Below are 11,962 nucleotides of genomic sequence, written 5' to 3' on the forward strand. Positions count from 1 at the left end.
ACACTTCCTAAATATCCGAGAAGATAGTTATATTGATAGATATCATAGAATCATAGACTACTAAGACTGGAAGGGACCTCAAGAGGTCATCGAATCCAGTCCCCTGCTCTCATTGCAGGACCAAATACTGTCTAGACCATCCCTGATTGACATTTATCTAACCTACTCTTAAATATCTCCAGAGATGGAGATTCCACAACCTCCCTAGGCAATTTATTCCAGTGTTTGACTGGAACTCAGTTATGAACTCAGTTCTTTGTGCATTGTAGAATCCTCACTTGGCTTTTTCATGTCTAGCTGTTCCTGGTAGGAAAACATGGACTTATGTGTCAGTTCAGAGCTCCACTTCTTCAGAAGCAGTACCTGGTGCCACCCCAGTTTTTCTGAATTTGCTGCTTATCTGTTTCAGATAAGGTGAAAAATTTTCACTTTATTTTGAAGGCCAAATCTAGAATCTGTTGAACTAAAAGTGTATATTTTGGAGTCAGTTAGTGCGTCTTCTTCTCAACACAATTACAACTCACAGCTTTATTGTAAAGTGTACCATGCATTTTAATAGCATATCTCCCAGGAGGCAGGTACAGGTTAGTTTGATCTCCTCTGTTCTTCTCATTTCAGCTATAGTGGTAGGGGTGCAAGGAATCTGAGTTTTTTATGTCTCTTTGTTTAAAAAGCTTTGTCTCTGCATTTCTGTCTCTTCCCTCATTGTTTGAACATTCTTTTTGTAATGCCAATCCTGTGTTAGGAAGTCAATGTGTGTGCTTGTAAAGAACACAGTACAGTAAAACTCCAATTGTCTGGCATCCAGTGGTCCGGCACTCCTGATAGTCTGGCACCAAATGGAACCTGGAAGTGCTCCGGCCAGCCGGACAATTGGAACTGATCTGCCCCCGGCTTCTCCAAGTCTGCTGCTGGTCGGTTTCAGCAGCGGTGGACTTGGGGAAGCCCTGGGGCAGAGCACCCCAGCTATTCTGCCCCTGGCTTCCCCAAGCCCGCTGCTGCTGGAACTGCCCAGCTGCTGACTTGGAGAAGCCGGGGGCAGAGCAGCTGAGGTGCTGCCGGGTTGGTCCCACAGCGCCGCCCTCTCCCACGCTGCGCAGTTCTCCTCCCACCCCCCCGCCAGACCCCTCATAGCCCCCCTTCTGGTATTCCGGCATATCTGATAATCTGGCACCCTCTGGGTCCTAAAGGTGCCGGATTATCAGAAGTTTACTGTACTAGATGATAACAGACTTGTAAATTTACTAATGCTTAAAGTTGTGTCTACTAGTCTGTATTTAGTCTTCTTAATGTGATAGAGTTGGTGTGGTTGCAGCTAAGGAGCCGACTAATTTAGTGTGAGAAACCAAGTGTGTAGCCGTGGGGGGGGTCTTTTCTTTTTATGATTTTTTCCCCCACCAGTAGAATTTTCTGCTGCAGTAATTATCAGATAATCAGGAAGGTGGCATTGCTGTGCTCTGAACTCCCAGAAATCCTTTGGCTGAACTGGGTCATAAATGTACAACCAGCTGAGTGGTTGGTTTATTTCATTTGGGAGGTGTTATACTTTCTCTTATAAGGTTAGAGTATGTGACACTGTGTCATGAATAGGTTAAGTAAATCACATCAACCACTGCAATTGAAAGACAAATAATACATATCATGGATTTCACTTTGGAAGCAAAATTCAGCCTTACCAAAATAACAAGCAAACACACACGCCCTTTTAAAATGAATCAAACATGTTGTGTTGATATTTCCCTTTGCCTGGGAAGAGTTGACGCCTTTGAATTAGTCCACTAGTTATAGGAGTAGTCTCTGGTCGTCTTTGGGAGTTTATTTTTATTTATTTTGGAATAATTATAGGCTTGAATGGAAATGAGTTTTGCATACACGATAAGCTGTTGGCCCTGTGATATAATTCTGCACTTCCCATAGTTTTTAAGAATGTTTAATGTTTCCAAAGCACATTTTAAGGTCATGTGTCATTTACAGAGTAGTGCAAATAGCATCTTTGTCTGACACTAAAGTGAGATATGCATTGTTAATATGAGTACACTGCTTTACACCTACTTCCGTTGTTAAAAACTATGACACAGAACTCTTGATGAAGGCAAATCCAGCAAGCAGTAGGTTATGGCATTTCATGGTGATTATGTCCGCTCCAGTTTGGTCTTCAAGGAATCAATAAAGAGATTTTTAGAAAGTGTTGGCTTGATTCACTGGCAGGCAAGGGTCATAGAATCTTAGGGCTGGAAAAGACCTCAGGAGTCATCGAGTCCAGCCCCCTGCCCAAAGCAGGACCAACCCTTTTATATTACTTTTCTATTAAAGTATCATTTAAAGAAAAGCAGATAGAGCAACACAGCTGTGAAATTCAAAGCTGCCATCTCCCATCGGAAACTATTGGATAGAGTAGAGATGTGGATGCTGTCTGCTCACCATTGGAGGTTAATACCCCCAGGTCATCATGGCTTAGGGAGCTACAAATTGCACCTGGTTAAGTCAACCTGACGTCTGTCCCTTAATTTATAAATTGGGAGAACACATAGATCTGGTTCTGCAAGTTGACGAACACACATTTGAATATGACCAGACCGTGTCATGTTAAGCTTTACTCTGGAAGGACTCACCTATCTATCAATGAGAGCTAACTCCCCAATCTTACAAGTGGCAAAACGTCTGTGCTCTTTGAGGCTATGTCTATACTATAAAGATAAATAGGAAAAAGAAACACAATTTGCGGTGCGATTTACTTCCGAAAGAGGATTTTCTGAAATTCTGCACGGGGCCAGATTTCGGGGGAAAACCCTCTTTTGGAACATCCCTTCTTCCTTGTAAAACAAGGTTTACACGGATGCCGAAAAAACACATCCGCTTCTCCAATATATATATATATTTTTGGAAAAGCGGACACGTTCCTTGGATGCAGATACCTCCAGTATCCTGGAAAAGCTCTGCAGTCTAGACATAGCCTCAATTAAGGATGTTCTGCACCTCACATCACAGGCTGTAAAGAATGACACAAGTCTAGATTTGTATAATGGACAAATCAGAACTAGTTGAAATGTTTCTCACTAAAACATTTTCATTGAAAAATAGCCTTTATTCCAGAAAGGGACATTTTGACTTGATGTTCCATTTTTCACAATGTCTCTCTCCATATTTTTCACTGACATTTTTATGGAGAATAATTTCGATAAAAGTATAGGTAACCATTTAAAGAATAAAAGCCATGAAAAATGGTTTCAAAACTAAATGGATCCATTTCAATTCCTGCAAAACAGAAGTATTTTGAATTCAAAATCCTTCCCACTTCTTCAATCAGACTTAGCACAGATACCTGCCCAGTGATACCAGTTAATAATAGCCAAACTGAGGACCTGGTTTTGTCCTCTTATAACCGGTGACTGTTCAACATGGTATGACCAAAAAACCCAACAAATCCCACCTTTTGAAGCACTATGACTTACATGCTATTAAGTGTGGAATTCACTGACAATTGTGTAATTTCACAAAGAAGATTTTACTGCCATTTAACACGCAGAAGATGACCTTAAGGAAAAGTGTGACAGGATAGGGTCTCATTCTGGTCTTTTTTCAAGCTACAAACAGCTGGAGACCTTTTTCTGGTAAGCACTTCATGTGATTTAGTTTGCAGCATTCTCTCCACTTTTCATAGAATCCTAGAACTGGAAGGGACCTCAAGAGGTCATTGAGTCCAGTCCCCTGCCCTCACAGAAAGGCCAAGTACCATCTAGATCATCCCTGACAGGTGTCTGTCTGACCTACTCTTAAATATCTCCAGTGATGAAGATTCCACAACCTCCCTAGGCAATTTATTCCAGTGTTTAACCACCCTGACAGTTAGGAAGCGTTTCCTAATGTCCAACCTAAACAATTTTTCTCCCTCCTTCTGGTAACATTTTTTTAGATACTTGAAAGCGGCTATCATGTCCCCTCTCAGTATTCTCTTTTCTGAACTAAACAAGACAATTCTTTCAATCTTTCCTCATAGGTCACATTCTCTAGAACTTGCATCATTTTTGTGGCTCTTCTCTGGACCTTCTCCAGTTTCTCCACATCTTGAAATGTGGTGCCCGGAACTGGTCACATTACTCCAATTGAGGCCTAAACAGCACAGAGCCGAGCGGAAAAATTACTTTTTGTGTCTTGCCCACAACACTCCTGTTTTACACGGTTATTCAGTCCCCTGTTTGCTGTTTCATACAATCCTTAACTCTCTTAGCCAATAGTGGAGTTAGACAGACAGGTTTTTCTTCCTGGGGGATCCATCTGGGATGTACCTCTAAAAGCTTCTCTCTCCGTCCCTGCCCTCTCCTGTCTTTTCTACCTCTGCCTTATGGGCTAATTAGCCTTTTAGCTCTCCGCAGCCCAACTCAGTCCATCAGTTAGGCCCAGTTCTTCTTAACCAGGTCAGCTCTAGAGCCACTAATTAGCCTTGCAAGGGACAGGATGCTGAATCAGCTGCTGTTTTCTAGCTCTCTATCACAACAGGTTAGCACTGTAAAGGAAATACAAATGCAGATCACAACACTTAGCACTTCTGAAATGTTGTTCTCTTCAAAACATTTCATTGTTATTGCTTAAAACCCTGTGTGGTCAGAAGGATTAAGGCCAAGTTAAGGAATCACAGCCCAAGCCACACAAATCATAGTAGCTGGGTTCATCTTGCCATGTGCGTGCAGGGCGTCCCATTAAAATCAGTGAAGTGGTAGACAGATAATTGACTGGATGATGGAACCCCAGTAATTCTTGGCTACCATGTTTGTGTATTGTCTCCTGGACTACATCTCTCTTACTCTCTCTCCCTTGTGTGTAAATCAGTGGAAATCACTTGTATGCACAGGACTTGTCTTCACTGCTAAAAATGGCAGATTTTTTACCTCAGAATAACTAACATGCAAATGAAGCCTGTGTTTCACAGTTCGATGCCTCTTCCAGGGGATGACTTCAGTGGTTTTTACCTTACAGTAAAATTAAAATGCTGGTCTTTCACTTTCCTTGGGATAATTGATATTAATTAGTAGTCCCGAGGTGGAACATTGCATCTTTTTAGCAGTGAAGACAAATCCACCACATTACCCATGGAATTACTCAATTTTCAGTCAGTTCTAGCTTTGGGGGGGCGAGGGTTCTGGCTGCTAAGATTGCAAGCTACTATAGCAAAAGTTAATTAGGACCTTTCGTCTTAAATCTTTTGTAGTCATGACAAAGCTGGAGTTCTGTACATTAGAGGAACCTTTCAGCTAGGAGGGCTGCTTACCCATTTTCCTCCCTCTGTAACATCATACCATCATGTATGTAATATGCAGGCCGCCATTCAGTAAAGATTCCTTGTACACTAAAAGATTGCATTGTGGAACAAATTAGCATATAGTGTTTGCAAAGCATGATGCTGGTTTTTCTGGGGAAAAAAGCCCTCATAGAATCTAAAAAATTTTGTTTTGCTTCTTCAGACTTAAGAAGTTATTTCCCTAGGAAAGGAGCCTGATAAACTGCAGCTGTTAATATAAAAAGAGATGTAGTGTCCTGGGATCCTAAGTAGTACTAGTGACGAAAACAACATGTTCTTCTATTAAGATGGGAAAATTCAAATTACTTAACTTTTTCTAAACTGTTTATAAGCCTGTTCCGTTATCGAATATAGATTAACTGTCCTCTTTAAAAATGAGTAGTCCTGTGGCACCTTAGGGCATATCTATTTAAATTCCCGCTTCATTGACTGTGTTGAGTAAACTACTTTACATGGCTCCATCAATGGAGCCATGTAGTCTAGACACACCCAAACTGACAACCTTGCCTCATATTATGGTCCTGAAATAAACATGTCTCCTGTTACTTGCTATCGGTTGTTTCTGGTTATCATTTATTCACTTCGGGTATGTCTACACTACCCCTCTGGTTCGAACTAGGGGGGTAATGTATGCATACCGAACTTGCTAATGAAGCCCGGGATTTGAATTTCCCGGGCTTCATTAGCATAAAGCCGGCGCCGCCATTTTTAAAAGCCGGCTAGTGCGAACCCCGTGCCGCGCGGCTACACGCGGCACGGACTAGATAGTTCGGATTAGGCTTCTAATCCGAACTATCTGTACGCCTCGTGGAACGCGGCACGGACTAGATAGTTCGGATTAGGCTTCTAATCCGAACTATCTGTACGCCTCGTGGAACGAGGTGTACAGATAGTTCGGATTAGAAGCCTAATCCGAACTATCTAGTCCGTGCCGCGTGTAGCCGCGCGGCACGGGGTTCGCACTAGCCGGCTTTTAAAAATGGCGGCGCCGGCTTTATGCTAATGAAGCCCGGGAAATTCAAATCCCGGGCTTCATTAGCAAGTTCGGTATGCATACATTACCCCCCTAGTTCGAACTAGGGGGGTAGTGTAGACATACTCTTCTTTATCTTGTGTTACATCCTGTTTCTCTACTCCAGGGCTTGTCTACACTGAGAGATTATACCATACTTGAGCACGACTTTGTGGAGTTACGATAACAAAATATTAGACAGTTATGATTAGATTGTCAGCTTGTGTAAACTGTTGTAGTTCCATTGGCTTCCATGCAACAGAATAGTGTCCCATCTGGTTATGATATTCATAGTATATGCTCAGTGTGCCTCAGGTGACATGCTTAGGATTCAGAAACCTTAGAGCTAACCACAACTCGCTGCCAAGAGGTTACATCTGATACTTCCTGTCTGTGCTATGTGCTAAGGGATGACAGAGGCAGCAAGGTGAGGGGAAGCGACTAGTCAAGTCACTGCTCGACTATCCAATAAACTCATGCTTATCCGATAGTCAACTAGTCACTTACAACCTTAATATAACATCAAGTTATCTACCTTGACTCCTGAGAGTTGTGCTCTAACACAATGTAATGTCCAAGTACAGACAAACTCATATGGACAGCTATGGAAGAGACACATTTTTCCATTGTTTATATGATAATGTGCTGATAGAGACCCCAGAAACACCTAGGTAGTGCGAGCTGAGGTACCGGTGTCCAAGAGAAGAGAGATCAGAGGAAGCACTGAATGGTAGTGCTTTGAATGTGTGTTTGAGCCATTATTTTCTGCTAGTCCTGAAAACAAAAAGAGGAGAAAAGAAGCTGTCATTATCCCAGCAGTGTACTAGAATTAACATAAAAGTGTGAATGAGTCCTTTGTATGTGTGGCGGTGGGGGAGTGGGGAGAAGAGGGCATATTTTGGGATAGGTCGGAAGGCAGATAGCTAGATTGAGGGATTCTTTGGGGATGGATAGATAGGTAGATAGATAGCGCTCATCAGTCCTCATAAAGGCAAATTTGAGATGCTTCTGGGCCAGATCCTGAGCTCATCATGCAGTTTTCATTCCATTCCCACGGCTGGTGCAAAAAGAACTATCTGGTCAGAAACCGGTGACTTCAGTGGAACTATGCACAGGTTTAGACCTCTGTTGTAGCTTGGGTCCTTGGTTTAAAACTCCTTGACATGGTTGGGATTTGGCCCTCAAATTAGGGCATGTCAGTCCTTAATAGCAGTGCCCACAGAGCTTCTGCACTGCTAACCCAGATATATGAATTAACGAATAAAAGGAGTAGGCCCTCCCTCCAACTTGTGATGAAAGCTTTTGAGTAGGTTTCCACATGTTAAACTCATTTCATTTCTTTACATTATCAAAGGTGCCCAAGTGTATTAGCAGCCTTAAAAAATAATTTCAGCACAGAATAAGACAAATCTTCTGAAAAGTATCTGAGTGCATATCATTTGAACCCTCCGTTTCCCCCACTTCATACACAGACGCCCTTTTAACATTTTTTTCTCTGTTTGGAAAATAAAATAATAAATTAATTAGAACAATTTTCTATACCGAGGATCCGTTCAATGTTCTAGTGATGTCAGGTCAAGTTTCTCCGTTGACTTTATGAGATTTAGATCAAGCCCTGAACTTTTATTCCCGCCTTGCTGCCTGTAGTACATTCCCCCAGGTGATTTGTTTACAGCCAGTGATCTGCTTTCTTCCCTCCAAGGCAATGTACAACTCCCATTGAAGCCAGCAGTCGCCATGTGCATATCTCTGAAGGAACAAGTTGGCCATATTTCTATTTGAACCACAGTCTAACTCTTCATTGCAGCTTTTGAAACACAGATGTTGGTTTCTAAACACAGGACTGGTGTCCATTTAAAAGGTTTCTTTCTTTAACTGGCATGTATAGATTCCTCCCACCTCCCCAACTGGCTGCATTCTGTAGCTATTAATCCTCCTATCCCCAAATGTTTTCTCTCCACTCAGAGGTAAAAAACGAAGTTCATTATAGCAAGGCAAATGCAGTAGCGCACACCGTGATGTACCCATTTTAGAATGTAGCGCCCCACCAATGAGATGATTGGAGTCTGTGGGACTCTTTCTATTGGATCTCACCTGTAATCCCTCTATTGTGTATGCTCTAGTAAACTAATGATTGTCATCGGGTACTCTGCCTCTGACTGTGATGATTTAGTCTTTATTTTACCAAATTTGGGGTGGTCATTATGGGCACACATGGACTTGTGAACGAAAGGGTGTGTGATCTTTCCTCTTTGTTCATGGCTACCGTTAAATTGCTGCATTGCTGTTGGTGCAGGTGAGTGGATATGGTCCAGCACGTGGTACTGGCAAGTCAGCTGATACGGCATCCCGGAAGGACTCCCTGGTGGCTATTCCCAGCACCTCCCCTGGCCCACATTTCCACGCGCAGGGCTGGGTCTGGGAGCGCAATGGCGGCCAGGGGAGTTGCTGGCATTCTGGCCCTTCCCCTGCTGCCCCTCCCTGCAGGGATGGGAGCAGAACTCCCAGCCCTGCCCTCCAGGCCTCTACACAGGCACGGCAACTCTACACTAGTTAGGCCTCAGCTGGAGTACTGTGTCCAGTTCTGGGCGCCACATTTCAAGAAAGATGTGGAGAAATTGGAAAGGGTACAGAGAAGAGCGACAAGAATGATTAAAGGTCTAGAGAACATGACCTATGAAGCCAGGCTTCATGAACTGGGCTTGTTTAGTTTGGAAAAAAGAAGATTAAGGGGGGACATGATAGCGGTTTTCAAATATCTAAAAGGGTGTCACAAGGAGGAAGGCGAAAATTTGTTCCTCTTGGTTTCTGAGGACAGGACAAGGAGTAATGGGCTTAAAGTGCAGCAGGGGAGGTTTAGATTGGACATTAGGAAAAAATTCCTAACTGTCAGGGTGGTCAAATATTGGAATAAATTGCCAAGGGAGGTGGTGGAATCTCCCTCTCTGGAGATATTTAAGAACAGGTTAGATAGACATCTGTCAGGGATGGTGTAGATGGAGCTTGGTCCTGCCTTGAGGGCGGGGGGCTGGACTCAATGACCTCTCTAGGTCCCTTCCAATCCTATGATTCTATGATAACTCCTTGAAGGGGCAGTGGGGGGGATGGGGGTTCTGCCTCAGTCCTTTCCCTGTTGGGTGCAGCAGTGGGTAAAGGAGCAGAACGGCCAACAACTTCTCCGGCTGCCGTACCAGCTTAGACCTGGCTCCTCTCAAGTGGGATTGGGAGGAGCATGGAGGTCCTGGGCTGTGGAGTCACATGAGGGGGTTAGGTGGTTCCCCTCCCAGGCTGGGAAGAACTTTTGTTTACTTGCACCACTGTGTTGGTGTGAATTAATCCTTCAGCTTTCCACCATGTAATTACCTTCTGTTATCTTAATTTACAGATAGTATTGAAGCCAACATTGAGACTGCATCTTCTAATGTAGAATCAGCCAATGAGCAGTTGGCTAAAGCCAGTCAGCACCAAGTAAGTTGGTCCAAAACACCCTATAGATTCATTCAGTAACATTTTTTAAAATAGAGCAGTTGAAAGCTATTTTATTTCCATGAGCCTATGGCAAAAGCTCTGCTGTGTTCTTGCACTACCTGGAAGTATGATAAAGAGTAGTCTAAGTGAAAGCTAAACTCTTTCCTATGATTACATGACTAGTGTTGGCAGCTTGGATTGGAGTAGTCGTTTAGTGATATGCATGTTAAAGAGACATTTCCCAGTAGGAAGCTGAGCAATTAGCTACTGTTGTTCTTGGAAAGATGGCATGAAGAGTGCATCATTTAAGCATATATGTTCTTCTTACTGGAATGCTTCTCTACAATCAAACAACAGTGCTTACCAAAAACAAAAGTGTTGCCTGCAGACGAGATGCAGTTGGTAAATAATGGCTAAGGAAATGGCGCTCAGTGCTTTTTAAGGCAATTTTCATTATGTTTTCTTCAGAGCAAAAGTAAATTGCACACACAAAAAGTCAGACTTGTTTGAAAATAGCTGGACCAAAAAGAATACGTTGACTTTTGGAGTTCAATACTTTTTAGACATGAAGATGGGGCGAAAATCCCAAATGCATTAAAACTGCATGATAGCTTACATTTGATTAGTGACCAAAAGTTCTTGAGGTAAATTTGGGGGTTTTTTGAAACATAAATATATTAAAGCACAAGGTTTGTTGCTTGTACCCAGCATGATAGCTTAGGGTACGTCTAGACTACAGGCTTCTGTCGACAGAAGTTTTGTCGACAGATACTGTCGACAAAACTTCTGTTGACAAAGAGCGTCTAGACTACATTGAGTTCTGTCGACAAAGCAAGCTGCTTTGTCGACATGGTAGTGTAGACGCAAAGGACAGTTTACATGCAATAACACCGTCTGTCGACAGAAGGCGTTATGCCTCGTAAAATGAGGTTTACCAGCGTCGACAAAACTGCTGAGTTCTGTCGACGTTATGTTGACAGAACTCAGCGGTAGTGTAGACGCAGGTATAGTTTTGTCGACAAAAGTCCACTTTTGTCGACAAAACTCTGTAGTCTAGACACACCCTTAGATGCATGTGAATGAACAGAACCTTCTCCTTGCTAAATAATAGAGGGCATAATTCTGAAGATTGTAGCTAACCTTATTGAGATACTATAAGGTTCTGTTCACAGGAGATTACGTAGTATGCTTTTTAAAGTCTGCCCTGATTGTCTGATCATAGGTAATGTAGGTGATTAGGCACTTAATAATACTGCGTCTTCAGGCAGAAGGCATTTCTGTGGAACATTGGCATGATTTAAACATATAGCGGGGGGAACATATAATATATGTGTGGGCCTGAATTACACATTAATGCTCAAATCTCTCAGGCAATAATGTACTACAGGAAATGTTGTAGTTGGAATAAATTGGCTATGTGGAATTACCCCCACATGCCTGGAACAATCCAAAAATGACTGAGCTCTACTTAACGGAATTTCCTTGTGGACAAATTTTAGCTACGTTCCTTGCAGAGTCTGCATTCCAGATTGCTCAAGTTCATAAAACAGTGAACAAAGTATCCTGTATGGACAATGGTAGGCAAAGCTAAACCCCTATTTTCAGTACTTAGATACTATGGTTTTGTATATTTATAATATTGAAAATCTAGGGCAAATCTAAACCTATTTTAAGTACTTAGACACTATGGGTAGGATGACTTTGTAGACTACTTCACTTGAAAGCACTGGTTGGAATGTCACATCCTTGGAAGCCACTCACATTGTTTGCGGTGCTCTACATTATCTCTCTATGTATTGCCCTTGCTTTATTAAACTGTCAGTTTGCCATTCTATCTTGCTATTAACCACAACCTATGGCATGATGGAGGAGGGGAGGGGAGCGTTGCTATAAATGCAGGCTGGCTAACATGCATTTGTTATGTGTTTCTTTCTTACATTCTTCTTGAATGTGGTGAAATACTTGAGTTTACAACCAACTGTAGTCTTTAACGAAGGGGTTTCTTGTTGGGAGTAGGTAAAGTGATGAGTTACTTAGCATAGTGTTCAAGCAGAGTACAGAACAGTAGCTTTGACAATGCAGCATGGACTGCTGGCAGCAATCCAGACATTAACATAGCGACACATAAGTAAATGGCTTTTCTTTCATTCTTACAAAACAACGAGTAGTCCTGTGGCACCTTAGAG

General features: G+C 42.5%; 1 protein-coding gene across 13 annotated transcripts in view; it reads left to right on the forward strand.

The window, feature by feature from the left end:
• The window catches only part of TSNARE1 (t-SNARE domain containing 1), a 731,183-nt gene that overhangs the window by 509,505 nt on the left and 209,716 nt on the right, over nt 1-11,962 (forward strand). For 4 of the 13 annotated variants that reach the window (XM_075920035.1, XM_075920033.1, XM_075920032.1 and 1 more), the window contains exon 12: nt 9,694-9,776. The exons of the other annotated variants lie outside the window; for them this stretch is intronic. In XM_075920035.1, the coding sequence (XP_075776150.1) occupies nt 9,694-9,776 (83 nt within the window). The remainder of the gene's footprint in view (nt 1-9,693; nt 9,777-11,962) is intronic. 13 annotated transcript variants of the gene reach the window in all.

This window comes from Pelodiscus sinensis, chromosome 2 (assembly GCF_049634645.1).
Source record: "Pelodiscus sinensis isolate JC-2024 chromosome 2, ASM4963464v1, whole genome shotgun sequence".
NCBI lineage: Eukaryota > Metazoa > Chordata > Testudines > Trionychidae > Pelodiscus > Pelodiscus sinensis.